The 20521-nt window shown below is 37.6% G+C and overlaps 1 protein-coding gene across 1 annotated transcript; it reads right to left on the bottom strand.

Annotated features, from left to right (window-relative positions):
- Nucleotides 1–1364: 1364 nt before the first annotated feature.
- LOC131931748 (sodium- and chloride-dependent neutral and basic amino acid transporter B(0+)-like) lies at nt 1365–20048 on the bottom strand. The gene is made up of 15 exons (XM_059288592.1): nt 19942–20048; nt 16254–16437; nt 13552–13683; nt 13155–13282; nt 9453–9640; nt 8778–8916; nt 7899–8033; nt 7688–7791; nt 5927–6051; nt 5607–5719; nt 4610–4738; nt 3520–3619; nt 3043–3149; nt 2284–2469; nt 1365–1668 (listed from the first exon to the last, which is right to left on the bottom strand). Exons 1-15 carry the CDS (start codon nt 20005–20007, stop codon nt 1453–1455), a joined length of 2052 nt encoding a protein of 683 aa, XP_059144575.1. The 5' UTR covers nt 20008–20048; the 3' UTR covers nt 1365–1452.
- Nucleotides 20049–20521: the final 473 nt, after the last annotated feature.

Here is a 20521-nt window from a genome sequence, read left to right as displayed (position 1 = left end):
GTGTATGTGTTAGGGGATGGGGTTAGAATTGTGTATGTTAATTTACTGCCGTAGTTTGTGCGGGTACGTGAACTCTATGTGTATGTGTGTGCATGTGGGGGGTGGGGTTACACTTGTGTATGTCAAACTAACTGCCCTAGTTTGTGTGGGTGCATGAACTCTATGTGTATGTGTATGTGAGAAATGTTGTGATGAATAAGGGGGGAGTCACCTTAGGGCAACAATTCACCTTGTCGCAGGCTGTTAGTAAACATTAGGTCATAAGTGAACAGTCGTCACCCACACAGTGATAAGTGAAAACAGCTTTTTTGAACACATCCGACAAGCTAGATTTAACTACCCAGTGGTTCTAACTCCATTTATTTAAATACCCCACAGAATTTTAAATTCTCAACATGATTTATAACAGTCTAGATACTCTACCTTTAACTATTCAGTAGTTCTAACTCTATTTATTATAATAACCCACAGAGTTTTATATTCTCAACTTGATTAAAAACAGTTCAACAAATACAAATATTATTGTTTACAGATGTTAAAAAAGTTTGTATAGAAATATAAGAAAAGTAAAAAAACAAGTTAAAATTAATGTCTTATGTTTTCTCAAAAAAAACGTCGAGTTAACATAAGTTTCCTTACTATAGATTTAAAAAAAAATCAAATTTAGCAATTTAACCAAAATTCGAAATGTAAGTATGAATCAATTGTTATAAATCAAAATGAAACAACTCAGCAAATACAAATAACAAGTGCTAGAGTTGTGATATTAAAATTTTACGATCATCAATTATGCTTGTAATTACACAGTAGTTTACATAAATTTGATTCACGTAGTGAAGACAGATTAACATCGAACAGTGGCGTAGCGAGGTCGGGTGTCACCCGGTGCGGCACTTAATGGTGTCACCCCCCAGAAGCGTTGCGACCCTTCCGGGGACAACTTTCAATTTTCGATTTGCACCCCCCCCCCCCCCCTCAAATTTTCGATTTTGCACCCCCCCCTCAAGGTTTTCTCTATATATTTTGCCATTTTTTGCCTTGGTGTCACCCCCCCCTAAATGGTGTCACCCGGTGCGGTACGCACCCCCCCGCCCCCCCCCCCCCCCCCCCGCTACGCCTCTGACAAGGAAGTAAAAGATCAGGAATGTAAGTCAACCTAAACGATGATATAAGGATATAAGTAACGAAACATATTTTAAATATATATATATATATATATATATATATATATACATATATATATATACATATATATATATATATATATATATATATATATAAATATATATATATATATATATATATATATTATATATATATATATATGTAACTACAATGTACAGTATATGTGTTAATGTAAAGTAGTAAAATGCATATACACTATCTAAATCACAGGGTCAAATGCAGAATTCATTCACTTAAACACAGTTTAAAAAAGAAAAAGCCAAAATGTTATTGTATAAACCCTTTGTTGTCATGCCCTTTTCCTGCATGTTCTGTCTTCTCGTGACTGTCCTGCCCTCGGATCTCAGGTTCGTCCTTGACCCTTGCTGGGTTGTCGGTGTTCAGGGTGAAGCTGTCGACCTCCCTGTAGATGTCTGGTATGTGGTGGTCCTTCTTGTCGTTTGGGAACCACTCCTTGGTGGGCTGGAACATGAGCCTAGACCACTGGAAGAGAAGGTGTGAAACGGTTAATTCACCTGTCGTATAATTATCTCACCGGTCGTATAATTAACTCACCTGTCGTGTAATTATCTCACCGGTCGTATAATAAACTCACCTGTCGTATAATTAACTCACCTGTCGTATACATAATTCACCTGTCGTATAATTAACTCACCTGTAGTATATATAAATAGCTGGTCCTATACTTGGGGGGGACGGAGTGAGCAACAAGTGTACTCTACTTCACTTGCCTTATAGACCGTCAGGTTTGAAAAGGGAACTTTACTTTTCTTTTTTTTTGGTCATATACTTAACTCACCTTCACATAGTTAACTCACCTGTTATGTAATTATACCAAGTGTCGTGTATTTGACACATCTGACATACATTTAACTAACCTGCCGTATAATTAACTTACCTGTCATACATTTAAATCGCCTGTCATATACTTAACTAACCTGTCATATACTTAATTCACCTGTCATATACTTAATTCACCTGTCCTATACTTAACTCACATGTTCTATACTTAACTCATCTGTCGTATACTTAACTCACCTGTCGTATACTTAACTCACCTGTCGTATACTTAACTCACCTGTCGTATACTTAACTCACCTGTCGTATATTAGTTACCCCAGGATCTCTGAATGACGTAAAAGCCTTCCACAAGAACCAGAGAGGGATGGGGCACAGGACAGCGGTCAGTAGTGTCCAGCCAATGGCCTGAGCAAACAATGGGAACGGTACCCCGGGGCTGTAGGTGGGTGGCTTGTAGCGGATCATACGGTACAGGAACAGCGCCTGGGGTGGGGGGGGGGGGGGGGAAGGAGAGTTAGTGTGATTTTATACAGCCATGTACAGTAATTGTTGCATTAGAGTAATGTATTTTGTCATATTTATATTTTAAACAGTCGAAATAGTGAGATTATACTATTAATACTGTGATTAGAGATCTGCGTTACTGTTGTTAAAAAAGAAAACATGTTTTGTTGGCATACATCCTATGTGTTGTCAAATGTGAGGGTATAAAATATAATTTTATAAAAAAAATTATCGAAAATCTATTTATGTTTTAAAACCGACACTTGAAAATTTATTTTAATTTGATTTTTTTCTTGCATAATATGCATTGCTTTGTGCACATTTGTTTCACGTTTCTTAAGCCAAAGCATTTCATATTTTAAAATGTATAACAACTAATTTTATAAATAAAACAGACTCATTTTTTCTCTCCACTTATAATACACAAAGATTTACATAGTGTTAAAATCTATTATTGTATTATAGTGTTAAAATCACTAATATTGTAATAGGTTTGAGAAACCTTATCTATGTTTTTAAAACTCTATTGTAAACATACAACCCTCCACTTACCGCAATGAGGAGGGGAGCAGAAAAAGACCAGCAGAAGATCCAGTATGGCCAGCCGTGGGGCTTGGCACCCAGCATGTACTTGATGTCGTTGAAGAACCGCATCACGCCTGCATTTAGAATCACATTGGAACATATTTGGTTTGAATATTTCAATAGTAAAACGGGCGTCATAAAAGGTTCAGCAACGTGAAATGAAAAGGGTAAGGAACTCAAACTCTAGCGAAGAACTTTGTCAAAGCATTGCATACTATATTCGTAGCTCTCGTTTCTTGTTGTTGATAATTAATAAAAATTTTATTTTAAAAATGTATGTAATTTTTTTATCTCAAAAATTGATTAATCCTAATATTTGAATTCCTTTTAAGGCTAAATTTATTAAAATAAATAAATTCAGTTTTAAAATGTATGTCCGCTGATAACAGTGTTTACAGAGTATGTACGTGGTGTATGAAAAGAGCGCTCATCTAAAGAACTCACCATAGACCCACATAACAGAAACCACCTCACAAAAAGCTAAAATCAGAACAGAAAAGTCGGCGCCATAATGGTCCATTATAGTCACGACATAGTCTCCGCCCTGTAATACGAAAACAATTTTTAAAAATGTTTTAGTTTGTTGAGTAAAATGGTATTTTGGTGATCGGGAAGATGAGCAACGGAAAACTGCGGACAAACAAAAGGTGCGAAGAATGACCGTATTATGTGCATTGTAGCATAATTAAATAGTTTTCCACGTAAAATAGTAAAATTAAAGTGTATTAGTTTAATTAGTATGTATTAATGCATTTTGTTCCTGTTTGCGCACTTTTCCATTTGCGCATGTTAACTGGGAACCGATATTTTATACTATCGCACAACAGAGTGACTGAGTGGTCTAGCGGTAGAGAGCTGGACTGCTAACCCGTAAGTCTCGATTTCGAATCCAGGTTCAAGTCAGTAATCCGTCCTTGAGTCCACCCAACTCTGATGGGTACCTAACTAACGTTAGGGAAAGTAAAGGCGGCTGGGCATAGCGCTGACCACACTATCTCTTCATATGCCGAAGTCACAGAAACAAGTGAACTCTACTTCACTTGCCCCATAGACCGTCAGGTTTGAAAGGGAAACTTTACAACAGAGTGAAATGATGAATAGCTTTATTTTGATTATTACAATATTTAAAGAGACCAGGGGCGTAGCGAGGGGGGGGGGGGGGGGCGGGTGGTGCGGGGGGTGCGGACCGCACCGGGTGACACCATTCAGGGGGGTGACACCAAGGCAAAAAATAGCAAAATATATAGAGAAAAACTTGAGGGGGGGGGTGCAAATCGAAAGATTGAGAGGGGGGGGGGGGTGCAAATCGACAACTTGAGGGGGTGCAAATCGAAAGTTTGAGGGGGGGGGGGGTGCAAATCGAAAACTTGAAAGTTTGTCCCCGGGAAGGGTCACTACGCCTCTGGGGGGTGACACCATTAAGTGCCGCACCGGGTGACACCCGACCTCGCTACGCCACTGAAAGAGACCCACAACAATTGACAAAAACGACCGAAAATCTACAACCTGAGTTGAACTTTGACCTTTGACTTACAGGGCACGTGCACGGCAAGGCCAGCAAGAAACAGGCCACAGCGAAGCCAATACACATGTACCTCTTGTACTTCCGCGTCTTGGGGAACTCGTCTTGTATGCACGTCATTACAGTCTCGATAAAAGCGAACTGTAGGAGGAGGGATTAGCGTTAGAGTTAACTGTATGCGGAGGGGTTAGCTTAGGTTGAATTGTAGGATGAGTGATTAGCGTTAGGTTTATTTGTAGGATAAGGGATTAGCGTTAGGTTTAATTGTAGGATAAGGGATTAGCGTTAGATTTAATTGTGGGATGGCGGATTAGCTTTAGATTTAACTTTAGGATGAGTGATTAGCATTAGGATTAAAAATTGGATGAGGGATTAGCGTTAGGTTTAACTTTATGATGAGGGATTAGCGTTATGTTTAACTGTATGATGAGGGATTAGCGTTAGATTTAACTGTAGGATGAGTGATAAGCATTAGGATTAAAAATTGGATGAGGGATTAGCGTTAAGTTTAACTGTACGATGAGAGATTAGCGTTAGTGTTACGTTTACGGTTACGGGTGAGTCTTTACGTTTTAAATCATATAATCAGAACAATTCAAAACTTATGTAAAAGTATGAATATTTTAATGATAGGTTTAAAACAATATTTAAAAAAATGAAAATTGTCATAGACTCATTTAAATACATAGGCCTATATTGTGATTCTGCTATTGACTTTTTTTATCCAACTATATTTTTACTTGTGATCTTAGCTATTTGAATATAAGCAGATGTTAATACGGTGAAAATGTTTGTCCTGCAAATCAAGAGATTAAGGAAGTGATGTGTATTCAGGAGCTGAGTAGGCCTACTCAGGTACAAATACAGCCAATCTTGACCTAACTCATTGATCAAGCTTGACCTAACTAAGATCTACATAGACATACATCTGCGATAAACATTGTCCTAACTCTGTGATGTAGCTTGACCTGAGTTTAACCTTGATCAACCTAGATCAACCTTGACCTACCTCTGAGTCCAGCCCCAGCGTAAAGAGCATGAAGAAGAACAGAATGGACCACAGCTGTGAGGGGGGTAGGTTGGACAAGGCTTCAGGGTAGACAACAAACGCCATCCCGTAGCCTGGGAATTGAAAACAAACACACACGATCGTTACATCAAATCTGTAAAATACAGCTCAGACCAGGAGGTATAAAAAATACAGATGAACAAATGTTTTTAGTTCCTATAACAGTTCAACCTTCTTGAATGTTTAAATATATGTTATGTCAACAGTATTTTTTTTGTTTAGTTATGTCTTGAGTAATCTACTTCACACATACGACTTACCGCCTGATGCAACCTCCGAAACTTTTTTGCCGACGATCTTGGCCATGCCGCCATATGTGGTGAAGACGACGAAACCCGCTATAACGCTGGTGATGAGATCCATCATGCTTATAATCAGCGAGTCACTGTTGAGGAGGGAGGATGGGGGAGGGGAGTGGGTGGGAATAAGTTAATAACTACATACGATTTTCGGAGACTTAACTTTCAGTTTTATTCACAGGGGACTGTAATTTTAATAAGAGCTTAAACTTGCTACCACGACCGGTCACTACGGTGACGATATTTGATGATTCACATGTATGTGGCACATTCTGGTGATACATATTTTGGTGACACATATCCTAGTTACACAAATCCTGGTAATACATCTTGACATATCTTGGTGACACATCTTTGACACATGTCATGGTGATACTAATCTTTGTAAAACAACTTGGTAATACACCGTGGTGACACATCTGGATGACACATCTTGGTGACACATATTATGGTGACACTGATCTTAGTAAAACAACTTGGTAATACATCTTGGTGACACATCTGGATGACACATCTTGGTGACACATATTATGGTGACACTGATCTTAGTAAAACAACTTGGTAATACATCTTGGTGACACATCTGGATGACACATCTTGGTGACACATATTATGGTGACACTGATCTTAGTAAAACAACTTGGTAATACATCTTGGTGACACATCTGGATGACACATCTTGGTGACACATATTATGGTGACACTGATCTTAGTAAAACAACTTGGTAATACATCTTGGTGACACATCTGGATGACACATCTTGGTGACACATATTATGGTGACACTGATCTTAGTAAAACAACTTGGTAATACATCTTGGTGACACATCTGGATGACACATCTTGGTGACACATATTATGGTGACACTGATCTTAGTAAAACAACTTGGTAATACACCGTGGTGACACATCTGGATGACACATTGTGGTGACACCTCTATTGGTGACAAAGTATACCGACACACAGACACATCAGAATAAAACAAATTGTGATGAGTCTAGTGAACTCAACATAATGTTGAAAAGTAAAAAAACAAAAAGAATGTTTGTTCGCGGTATGAAGGTGTACGATACTAAGCAAATGATCAGCTTCAACAGTATGATCTTTCTTTCGTTTGTACGTCAGACACATGGGGCAGATGAAGTAGAGCTCATCTGTTTCATTGACCTCGGCCTATGAGGGATATTGTGGCCAGCACTATGCCCAGTCGTGTTTCTCTAACATGTGCCAGGTACCCATCAGAGCTGGATAGACTCAGAAACTTTCGGGATTCGAACTCGAGACTTTCGGGAAAGCAATCGTAAGCTCGACCTTGCTAACAATACGATGATATAAAACACTCACTAGTAGACCATAATACAAGACTCACTAGACCACACGACCAGATTCACGAGACCACAATACAAGACTCACTAGACCACACGACCAGATTCACGAGACCACAATACAAGACTCACTAGACCACACGACCAGATTCACGAAACCACAATACAAGACTCACTAGACCACACGACCAGATTCACGAGACCACAATACAAGACTCACTAGACCACACGACCAGATTCACGAGACCATAATACAAGACTCACTAGACCACACGACCAGATTCACGAGACCATAATACAAGACTCACTAGACCACACGACCAGATTCACGAGACCATAATACAAGACTCACTAGACCACACGACCAGATTCACGAGACCATAATACAAGACTCACTAGTAGACCATGTTGTTGAACTTGTTGTAGCTACCAAACATGATGATACCACCAAAGGACACGCCCAGGGAGAAGAACATCTGACCAGCAGCGGCCACCCACACCTGCATCACGTGACCAAAATTGTCAAGTTTTGTAAACAATGAAATCGTCAATGGTCAACAATTAATCATTAACTTTACTGTTATAGACAGGAAAAGTTTTTGTTTACCTGAATGTCCTTGAGCTTCTCCCAGTCTGGGATGATAAAAAAATCCACACCATCTTTAGCACCATCCAGCAGAGCACCACGGACCAGGAGGATGAGGAGGATGACGTAGGGGAAGGTGGCAGTGAAGTAGACCACCTGGTGGTAGAGACAGGTGTATGGCGTCATGATGGGTGGTTGGGGGACTTTTTGGTTAGGGGAAGGTGGCGGTGAAGTAGACCACCTGGTGGTAGAGACACATTTATAGCGTCTGGCTGCGGTTGGGGGACTTTTGGGTTAAGTTTAGGGAAATGCTGGGGCTTCGAGCTAGTTGGTTAGAGGACTTTGACATTAGGGACATATGACGGTTTTTCACTTTTTGGTTATGGGACTTGACACTAAGACACTTGGGGAATATGACGGTGAAGCAGACCAAATGTGGGTGGCCACAGACTGATGTCACGATTAAGTCATAGTTTAGTAAAGCTATAGGAACATTGCTCCAATGATATAGAATGTTGATTGTGTTTGGGGTAGTTATAGAACTGGGTGAAGCCAGGTGCTTTTTATCAGTGTAGAAACTGTTTGGGCTGTATGGGACTCTCTCATCTAACTGACCCCGTCATGTAGATCAATACAAATTCAAACGATCCTTGGTAATATAAGAATAGTTTGTAGACACGAATCGCAGTCACGCTTAATAAATCGTCTCGACTGCTTTCTATTATTTGCTAATCCTTAAAACAGAAAGTATTTTTCGCCAATATAAAAATAGGTAAACATTAAAATAAATATTTTTATGGGCACAGTTTTATGGTATTAAAGTAATTTTAATTTATTATTAACAAGATAGCAAATGAGCATGATGATTTGCACGTGTATATCATATACAAGGGCACTAACCTTGCCTGAACTTTTGATTCCCTTGATCAAGCAGATGACGACGATGATCCAGGAGAGGATGAGACAGAGAACAATCTTCCAGAGTGGGGAGCCCATGAACATGGGGTCAACGCCCTCAGACTTCTGGATGACCTCCTTACTGTGGATAACAACATCAATGTAATTAGAATCAGGCGATCACAGTTCGTTTTATTTAGATTTTCAAAGCGTTGCCGATGAAATACTTTCCTCTAAATCTTTGTGTTTCAAATCTAAACAAAATAATTTTAATTATAAACATTTATTTACCAAGATTCTAAACGTATTCTGGGTAACATTTTATCACTCCTATTTCTACAATCTACATCATAATCATTCATTAATTAATATATGGATGTCTATATACAACGGTAAGACATGGTATTTGGTTCTTTTAACATTTTTATAACACCGTAGACGGTGGCTCTTGGAGAAAATTATACAAGGGTTATGTGAATATCGTATTGTATCACATTTCACAGTGTCGCAAGTTTAAATCGCCTTTTGGTTAAATTAATTCAGGGGTGGGATGGGTTTACAATCGCGAGACCACTAGTTTTGGCTTAATGATAATCCAGACTAATCCGCTTTGGATCCAGTCAAACTATAAGTCAATCGTGATCAAATCTGACTTAGGAGACGTGCTGACACACTCACTAGAAGTATAAGTCAGCCGGTGACTTGGACGTCCTAGGCTCCATACACGTCATGTTGAAAGGCATGGCAATGAGCGTGTCGTTGGTACACAGGCACCGCCCCATCATTTGATTGGTTGTCATGTTGTCCGTGCAGCTCTTCAATGGCGGCTCTTGGCTCGATATACAGTTGTAGTCTCGTTTCCATTCCTGGCAGGAGGTATTGAGAGTTGGAACAGAGGATTAGAAATATATCTAACGCAAGGACCTATAAGCAGACATGATAAATTGAATATTTTATACATTATTTCTGGAATTTATTAAAACTAAGTCATAATATAAATTAATTTATAACAAAAGAGTAGGGGGTCGGCGTGGTCGAGTCGGTAAAGCTCACGGTTGCAACCGAAAAATCTCGAGTTCGAAACCTCGGGCAGATGAGGCTCGTTAGCTGGGGAAACCCCAAAATCAAACAACTGCTGACTTGTAGCTTTTTCTTGGTTGGACAAGAGGCTATGGAAGCAAATCCAAAAAGAAAAGCCGGCTGAAATCGGAGTCAATGGCCTCAATAGCGCATAACCAGTTGACACGTATCCTTAAGTGTGATGGAAGCGTGGTCGAGTCTGCCAAAGCTAATGGTTGATAAATACGAAAAACTCTCGAGTTCAAACCCTCTGGCAGATAAGGCTCGATCCCCTCCAACACTAAAAATTAAGAACGAAGAAGAAACAAAAGATTTACAAAATGTTTAGGAAACCATACACAGAAATATTATTTTCAAGGTGTATAATTTTTACTAATAAAACTTGTTTAAAAACTTTTTAAATTTATATATTTTTTGTAAAGAGCCACCATCTTAACTAAAGAGTTCTTGCGATTTCAGGGCCACATTCGGTCAGCCACTGAAAGAAATAAATGATTATATAAATCACCTTGGCTACTTAGATTATGGTATACACATTTATTTTAGAATTAGTTCCATGCTCAGCCATTTTCATGTTTTTACAAACTTTTACTCAGGGCCCAGTGTGTGTGAGTTTTTTTTTGTTTAAATCTTGTTACTCAGTTTCGCCCCACCTCAAATACATAAGTTTACGATGGCCACGTGCGGATCTTTAACTGTCATTATAAGTTATGTTATGATTTAGTGGTGGTTTGGTTCAAATCACAATGTAGGGTCTATTTTTCATTATAAGTTATGTTATGATTTAGTGGTGGTTTAGTTCAAATCACAATGTAGGGTCTATTTTTCATTATAAGTTATGTTATGATTTAGTGGTGGTTTAGTTCAAATCACAATGTAGGGTCTATTTTTCATTATAAGTTATGTTATGATTTAGTGGTGGTTTAGTTCAAATCACAATGTAGGGTCTATTTTTCATTATAAGTTATGTTATGATTTAGTGGTGGTTTAGTTCAAATCACAATGTAGGGTCTATTTTTCATTATAAGTTATGTTATGATTTAGTGGTGGTTTAGTTCAAATCACAATGTAGGGTCTATTTTTCATTATAAGTTATGTTATGATTTAGTGGTGGTTTAGTTCAAATCACAATGTAGGGTCTATTTTTCATTATAAGTTATGTTATGATTTAGTGGTGGTTTAGTTCAAATCACAATGTAGGGTCTATTTTTCATTATAAGTTATGTTATGATTTAGTGGTGGTTTAGTTCAAATCACAATGTAGGGTCTATTTTTCATTATAAGTTATGTTATGATTTAGTGGTGGTTTAGTTCAAATCACAATGTAGGGTCTATTTTTCATTATAAGTTATGTTATGATTTAGTGGTGGTTTAGTTCAAATCACAATGTAGGGTCTATTTTTCATTATAAGTTATGTTATGATTTAGTGGTGGTTTAGTTCAAATCACAATGTAGGGTCTATTTTTCATTATAAGTTATGTTATGATTTAGTGGTGGTTTAGTTCAAATCACAATGTAGGGTCTATTTTTCATTATAAGTTATGTTATGATTTAGTGGTGGTTTAGTTCAAATCACAATGTAGGGTCTATTTTTCATTATAAGTTATGTTATGATTTAGTGGTGGTTTAGTTCAAATCACAATGTAGGGTCTATTTTCCATTATAAGTTATGTTATGATTTAGTGGTGGTTTAGTTTAAATCACAATGTAGGGTCTATTTTTCATTATAAGTTATGTTATGATTTAGTGGTGGTTTAGTTTAAATCACAATGTAGGGTCTATTTTTCATTATAAGTTATGTTATGATTTAGTGGTGGTTTAGTTTAAATCACAATGTAGGGTCTATTTTTCATTATAAGTTATGTTATGATTTAGTGGTGGTTTATATTAAATCACAATGTAGGGTCGTCTAAGCTAATACAGTTGAAGAATGCTTAAGGCTAATTGTAAATTTTTATTGAGCCAAGCTGCTATTCTATCTTGTTGTAGGTGATGTAATTTTAATTACCCTATTTTTACTATCATTTATCTTTATTTAATGTCTGTGATGTTTTCTCGATGTACAAATTTTATAGAAAATGAAATATTTTGCAATGGATCAATGAAACACTGGAATTGAACATTTATTATTGAGAGCTTTCACATATATAATAATTAATTTTTTTGTGATGCAAACAGTTTTATATTTAGGTTATATTTAATAATTAACTCAATTTTTATCAAATGTAACATTTTTTAAATAAATTATTGACAAACATTAATATTTCTATTTAAAGTAATAATTAACAGCCAAATATTTTCGCTTGTTTTATTTACTTATATTTTAACGACTCTTAAGAATAAATTCAAAGTTGTCTCCCCTGATAGTTAAGAAATCATAAAAGGGATATAAGTAACACATTTTTATTTAACCTGAAACTGTCACATTATGTTTATAAGACTTCATTTAGATACGTTTTGCTCTCCAGTTGCATTCTTCTCCGAAGACAACACAAGAATATCCAATTTTCCATTTAATTAGACGTAAGAGTGGGCTTAAAAATGTATTTTAAATGTGTATATTAAATAACAAACAGGGAGGTAATAGGTTTCCGTGTTAGTGAAACTGGATACGTCAGGAGAACATGTATTTTCAAATCTGAGGCTAAGGGCACATACTTTCATTTAGAATCTTCTTCTTTCTTCTTCTTCTTAAGTTTAGTGTAGATAGGATCCCCCCCCCAACACAATTATTTTGTATCAACTTGTAATGCGGCACAAAGGCCGTTGACTCCGATCTCAGCCTACATTTCTTTTTAGGTTTGCTTCCGTAGCCTTTGTCCAACCAAGAACAAACAACAAGGCAGCAGTTGCTTGATTTTAGAGTTATCTTTCCTAGATTACTTTTCGGTTCAGCAACCAAGATCCGACCTCTCTTAACTCTCTTAATATGATCTATATTTTATCAGGGATGTTTAGGTTTGCATCACGTATCATCCAACCACATCTTCTTTTATATATATATATATATATATATATATATATATATATATATATATATATATATATATATATATATATATAAATATATATATATATATATATTTATATATATATATATATATATATATATATATATATATATATATACATATATATAATATGATATGAACTATTTTATTTAAAATATTATCTTTATTTTTTACTTTAGTATATTTCAAAGTTTGTTATTATAAAGTATTTATGCTAAATTGATTTCCCAAATAAAAAGACTGTTATTATAACGGTTTAGAGGCTAGCTTTTTCTAATTTCCACCCACCTCAGTACAGACTGACCACGGCAGCGTCTCCTGCATTGATGCGAAGAAAAAATACAACGTGTAGGCCATGATGATGTTGTAGTAGATGGCGACAACCAATGATATAATACACATTGATATTCCTATACCTGTGAGTAATATACATACATATAGATTAACGTATATTTGTGTACATATGTATAAATGCATACATATGAATATTTATAAACACGCATAATATACATACATGTATATATATATATATATATATATATATATATATATATATATATATATATATATATACACACATATGTGTGTGAGAGTCTTTTAAACATAAAATTCGTTGGCATAAACCTAATGTGATTGATTTATTATTATTGTTTAGTTTGAGAACCATCGATATGAGTGACCTGACCTTTAGCACAAGGGTTCATCTCCCAGACTTTGGTGGGCCCCCTGCCCGAGTACTGTCCCATCACCAGCTCCATGAAGTACATGGGTTTGCCGATCAGAAGTTGTAGGATGATGTAGGCGATCAGGAAGGCGGCTGGCGAGGACAGGGAAATAACTCTTTACAACAGAATATAAGATGTTTAACTAGCACAGGGAGATAACCCTTTACTAGAGAATATAGTGTGGCTTGTGACGACAGGGACATAACTCTTTACAAGGGAATATAGTGTGGCTGGTGACGCCAGGGAGATAACTCTTTACTAGAGAATATAGTGTGGCTTGTGACGACAGGGACATAACTCTTTACAAGGGAATATAGTGTGGCTTGTGACGCCAGGGAGATAACTCTTTACAAGGGAATATAGTGTGGCTGGTGACGACAGGGACATAACTCTTTATTAGAGAATATATTGTGGCTGGCGAGGACAGGGAAATTACTCTTTGCTTGAGAGCTAATTACGATCTCGAATATGGATGTCGCCGATCAAAGCGTTTCGTATACTTAGTCTAGACTCTAGAGTTTGTCTAAATTTGGTATCATATTAATATTAAACTTTTCATCTATTTTCAATTTAGCTCTAGTCTCCAACATTCCATTTTAGCTCAACTCTATTTTTCTCAATTACACAATGCACCCTATCTAAATAGCCTACTGCATTCATATTAGCCATTCTCAAAATTTAGTACGCAAATCATGTTAATGTATACAATTTAAATTATTCTTTTCTCCTGTATGTAAACGTGAATTAAAATTTGGTTGAAAATCGAACCGTACATTTTCACTTTAACTTAACCATTTGTGATAAAACTTAGAATAAAAACCCCTATTCGTATAATTTTCCCTTTCTTAATATTACCGGTATCCTATTCTGTTTTAATACTAAACCAATACGAAACCTACAGGTAGGAATTGTAAATAGAAAACGGTAAACAGCAAGTTCAAGGTAGGTATGTTATTTCAGCCGCCCAAGATCCGCTGTTTTTTTTTAAATATCCCTAGGCCTATTTGGCAACTTTTCAAAAGTGGTGCGAGAATTTTAATGGCCAAATTTTTAATATTTAGTTATGGCTCTTTTCCGTCTTTGCTGGCTTTAAACATTTGTATAGCCAGGGCAATGAAGTTGGCTTTTGAAAAAAAATTAAAGTGAGTTTTATTCAATGAAATAGCGCTTAGTTTAGCGTCTTGAAATGCAGTTTTATTTAAGACGATTAAAAACAGACACAAATAAATGTGACTTTACGATATTTTGTTTTGTGTAACTTGACAAGAAAGGTGTGAGACGTCGTGGTCGGACTGTAGCGCGCAGCACTGCTAACCCGAAAGTCTTAAGTTCGGATCCAAGGTTCGAGTCCGTAGGACTTAGATAACCCAAATCTGATGGTTACCTAATTAGGTAATAAAATTAATGCCGGCTGGGCTTAGAATTGACCACACCATACTTTCATAATCCAAGGTAACAGAAACAGGTGAACTCTACTTCAACTACACTCTAGACTGTGGGGTCATTTAGCTGTAATATCAAGAGAACGGGTGTCGATGCTAAAGTCGCGAGTTCGCTTCCTATTGCCAGGGTGATATTTTGCCGTGAGGTAAAAATAGTACATAGTCCTGATGACTAGCTAGTAAAATCTATTAATATACCGTGGTTGATTGGTTGGATGAGTTGCAGATCACGAGTTACACTGTGATCAAGGGAACTTTGGACAATTTATGCCAAAAATGAGATACGTAAAGAATGAAAAAAAATATTTAAAAAAAAAATACCGAAAGTGTATTTAAACTTTTAAAAAGCGTCAAAATGTCTTCACAACTGAAACACTACCTTTACAACGTGTCACTGACACTGGCACCTAGTCGGTGACACTGACATTGGACAGTGTCACTGACATTGGTACCTCATTATTAAAACTGACATTGGCATCTCGTTAGTGACACTGACATTGGTACCTTGTTAGTGACACTGACATTGGCACCTAGTCAGTCACACTGACATTGGTACCTTGTTAGTGACACTGACACTGGCACCTCATTACTGACACTGACATTGGACAGTGTCACTGACATTAGTGATTTCACATTGTTGTAGTTGCCACAGTTGGGTCAAGAGCGATTTGGCACCAACCAGGAAAAAAAAAAGTATTGTGACAGAAACAAACATACGACGATTAACTATGTGATTAATATTTGAAATATGACACATCTATGATACAAATGAGACTAATGTTTGAGATTTATAATGACTATACATGAGACGAAATAGAGTTTATGTATGCCACAGTGAGTGACATATATACACAAAGTTGGATGCGACATTTTCCACTATATCACGCAACAATCACTGCGCATGTCAGCATTCAATACATTCACAGTTGAAGTGACGGTCACGTGTTATATAAAGTGATATCATTACGTAAGCATTAATGGCTGAAATTGAAAACTCTGTACAGCTCATAAAAAGCGTAAAAATGGACCAAAGTTTTCAAGCAAGCCGGATTCGTATGTTAGAATTCAACAATAAAAAAAAAGAAAAAAAAAAGTTTAGAAAAAAGTTTTTAAAATAACATTTCTAGATATTATTTAACAGAAGTCAAATATCCTTTGAAAACGAAAAAAAAAACCTGTTAAGAGCTATGCAGGACTAGTTGCATTAGGGTCAACCTCACCTCCCCCGTTCTGATATGCCAGGTACGGGAACCTCCAAACGTTGCCCAGACCAACAGACAGTCCGATGCAGGACAGGACAAACTCGGCCTTGTTCCCCCATTGTTCCCTCTCCTCTGGTTCCTTGCCTGATGGTAGTTGGGGAACCTCGACGTCGCTGGTGCTATCTTTCTTGTCATTCGTTAGCTGGTCAAAAAAAAAGATAAAATATTACGATAACTTATATTTTAATAAGGTAAATGTTAAGATGAGAAAGAAAAGTCCTACATTTCCATTAGTTCCGTCCCAAATCAACGTGGGTAGGGAGGTGGGGGTAGGTAGAATCAGCGTTGACGGGCCGGTAAAGCTCATGGCTGCTAAATCGAAAAGTCCCGAGTTCGAATATTCCTCTTTCCCCCCCCCCCCCCCCCCCCAATCCCAGGCCCCCAGACAGAAGAGGCTCGATAAATGGGGTCACCAACTCTTCTAGGAGATAAAACTCCATAAGCAAACAAGCTAAGCCTTGTAGAGTGTTCTTGGTTGGACAAGAAATAAGGCTGTTGAAGCAAACTCTGAAAGGAAAGCAGCCTGAAATAGGAGTCTATGTCCACCACTCTCTCTCTACAGCAAAGTTTCTTGCTTTAAGTTCTAATATTGTTTGGATAAGTCGGGCACATTTATTTTATCGTACGAGAACACAGCATTTCACACTAGCGAAGGGTATACCCTGCAGAGAATAGACGAATTTAAAATGTTCATTTGATATTAACCATCATGTTTTAATATCAATATTGACCACTTTAAAAAAGGGTCCAAAACATTTAAAAAAAAAAATGCAACAATAAATTGAGCAAAACATGCACGCTTAATGTATACATAAGTCTACTACCACTCTTCTCAGGTTATCAAATTTCTGTGAAATTTTCTTAAAACAATATTAGGACCATGCGTTGGCCTTGTAATGTCACACTTAAAAACAAATTGGATTTTTTTTTGTTGACCACAGAAAGTAAAGTACGAAATGTTTGTTATTATATTGACAACAAGGGCAAGGTCACAAAAACTGATACAGAGCTTTCGTGTGCACAGTTGTGGCGCTTAAACGGAAATGTTGAAACATTTAAGTTGCAACAGATACGGATGTAAATTTTTTTTCTTATACTTTATAAAAAATTTAGTCTACTAATATAAGAAGAATGTCTAAAATATTAAAAACATATTTTTTGGGTACGTCCAATTCAGTTGTAAGAACCCCTGCCTTACATTTTCTTGAGGTAAATAAAGAAAACAAATATAAACAAAGTATGTCAACAAACTAAGCAGGATGTTTGTGCAACAAGTGACCTGTGGTGTGCACCAATGGTGCACCGTCACGTCACTTGTGGTGCGCAAATGGTAAGATATTAACCCGCTCTCGCCTAGCGTATTCAGTCGTACCTCGCCTAGAATGTTGCGTATGTTTGCACACAAGTGTCCATCTAAATTATCTAACAGCTAATCGAATAGACACAAAGTGACAACAGTAGTGAACACAGCTCTAGGATATAGGTAACACCAGCCAATGCGCTGTTGTTTTTTTTACACCCTACCCCCCCCCCCCCCCCCACCCCCTTTACCCCACCCCAATCTCTGCCAATCCCAATTGTCTGGAGTTAATACTTTTTAACTCCTATAGACGGTTGAAAAGGTCGGTGCCAGTGCACTAGAAAATCCTCATTAATGACATTTTATTTTTAGCATACAACCCGAAGATAAAAGTTCCCCTGCTGAAAAAAGATTTAAAGGCATCTATAATAATAGTTTCGCTGTCTGTCAAGAACGCTCTGTCTGACAAGAACGCTCTAGAGAAAAGACAAGCAATTTAAAAACATGCATAGTAATTCGAAAAACGAAGTATGACGTCGACACATTTAGCGCACAGAGTAGAAAATAATCTCACAGTAATATAATGACGTCATTGATTCTGGCGTAAATATTGAATAAAGAGGAAATGTTGTCTAATCTAAGTGGTTTGCGTGAAGAGTTTCTTGCATACAATTCTTCGGGTAGGGGCGAAGCCCCACCCCCCGCGTAAGAACGTCTGAGCCCCTCCCCCTGCCCAACTCAAAAGAAATTTCCTCATCGATACTCTATAATAAAATTACCGCCTAATTAATGTGTCTAATCTAAAAAGTGGTTTTCTTGCAATGGGACGGTAGACATGATTTTTTTTGGGGGGGGGGGGTGGGGGGGGGGTGGAGGGGTTGGGGGGGGGTGTGTGTGGGGGGGGGTGGTGTGTGTGGGTGGGGGGGGGTGTGTGGGGGGGGGGTGGGTTGGTTTCAGTGTTTCTTTCAGACTTTTTCCTCCCCGGAGAGGGGTGGGGGTACTTGAAATTTTCGGGGGCGGGGGTAGAATTTTCTGGGAGGGGGCGGACACTGGAAAAAGTATATAATTATATTTCGTTGAATGGGACGGTAGACATGTTTTTTTTGGGGGTGGGGGGTGGTGGAGGGGTGGGGGTAGGGGTGGGGGGTGGGGGGTGGGGTGGGGGGGTGGGGGTGGGGGGGTGGGGGGTGGGTTGGTTTCAGTGTTTCTTTCAGACTTTTTCCTCCCCGGAGAGGGGTGGGGGTACTTGAAATTTTTGGGGGCGGGGATAGAATTTTCTGGGAGGGGGCGGACACTGGAAAAAGTATATAATTATATTTCGTTGAATGGGACGGTAGACATGTTTTTTTTTGGGGGGGGTGGGGGGTTGGGGGGCGGTGTGTGGAGGGGGTGGTGTGTGGGGGTGAGGGGTGGGGGTGGGGGTGGTGGGGGGTGGGGGTGGGGGTGGTGTGTGGGGGTGGGGGTGGTGTGTGGGGTGGTGGGTTGGTTTTAGTTTAGAGAAAAGAGACAGCACTATCAGCCTAGCGCCCGTTGTACCCTTCCTCAACGGGCCATTTTTCTCGTACATAAGATTTTTATTTAATGTACTTCAGCAAATTTGTTTCATAAATTTCTTTTCGCAGCTAGCAGTTTTCAGAGTGTATAAGAGTCAAAATCTGCTAATGAAGAAAGTTAACCGAATATTATTTTGTAAATGCTTGAGTTTAAAATGTCTTACGATTTAATACCTACATATGCATACATATTTTGTCCTGAAATAATTGGCCTCTAAGATGTTTTATATTTAAAATCTAGTGTGCTGATTTATTTCATCCTGTGACATTGAGACATTTTATCAGGGAAATGTAATGAAATCACATCTTCATATATATATATATATATATATATATATATATATATATATATATATATATATATATATATATATATATATATATATATATATATATATATATATTCTGTTTGCATCCGTCATTTTCGAACATAAGTATTCAATATTATCATATCCCCGAAGTCAATTTTTAGTACATGAATATATCTCTGAAAGCGATGTAATTCCAAACCTACAAATACAGGTGATGTGCAAAACAGACAGCTGTTTTTCAGGGTGACCGGAAAGATGCGCTACGGAAAAAAAAGCGCGCAAGGGAATTTTTGTTTTCTTAAATCGAGCAGTTATAGACAAAAAAAATTGGCTAAATGTTCGCTGTAGATAATAATAAAACATATTTCCGTGAATTATGACACAATTTAAGCGTATTAGCATAATTTGTTTTATTTACGATTTTTTTTCTGTTTGCGCAGTTTTCCGATTGCGTATTTTTCTGGGAACCGTTGTTTACCTACCTGTTGTTTTGAGCTGGTGGAATTCCCGTCGACTTCAGTTGTCCAAAGATTGAACGAGTTAGCCATGGCTAGTACCTGATGCCGAGAAGGTCAGTAGTAAATGGACCACCTGTCTAAAGTGAAGGTCAGTATTAGATTGACCACCTGTCTGAAGTGAGGGTCAGTATTAGATTTACCACCTGTCTAAAGTGAAGGTCAGTAGTAGATTGACCACCTGTCTGAAGTGAGGGTCAGTATTAGATTGACCACCTGTCTAAAGTGAAGGTCAGTAGTAGATGGACCACCTGTCTGAAGTGAGGGTCAGTATTAGATTGACCACCTGTCTAAAGTAACGGTCATTAGTAGATGGACCACCTGTCTAAAGTGAAGGTCAGTAGTAGATGGAGCACCTGTCTGAAAAATTTCCAGGTAGTTCTTATCAGGATAATATCACGTCAAGATTGCTTACATTAGCGAGTAAAAATGCATAACATAACCATACAATAACTCTTTGAATAATAATATAATAATAATAATAATAATAAAGATAAATTGCTAATCCATGTTTTAAACTGTATGTAAAAGCTATTATCTGAAGTTC

Source organism: Physella acuta, unplaced genomic scaffold, assembly GCF_028476545.2.
Source record: "Physella acuta isolate Inbredline_101_S28 unplaced genomic scaffold, ASM2847654v3 ptg002023l, whole genome shotgun sequence".
Taxonomy (NCBI): Eukaryota; Metazoa; Mollusca; class Gastropoda; family Physidae; genus Physella; species Physella acuta.
Note: the sequence above shows the minus strand (reverse complement) of the source record. Positions and strands in the feature narration are given on the sequence as shown.

Excerpts from the sequence above, each read along its gene's own strand:
- LOC131931748 (XM_059288592.1), bottom strand. The coding sequence starts at position 20,007 with ATGGCTAACTCGTTCAATCTTTGGACAACTGAAGTCGACGGGAATTCC. Across the intron at positions 5,720-5,926 it reads TTCGGAGGTTGCATCAGGCG|GCTACGGGATGGCGTTTGTT; the intron begins GTAAGTCGTATG and ends TTCAATTCCCAG. Across the intron at positions 4,739-5,606 it reads CGCTGGGGCTGGACTCAGAG|TTCGCTTTTATCGAGACTGT; the intron begins GTAGGTCAAGGT and ends CTCCTCCTACAG.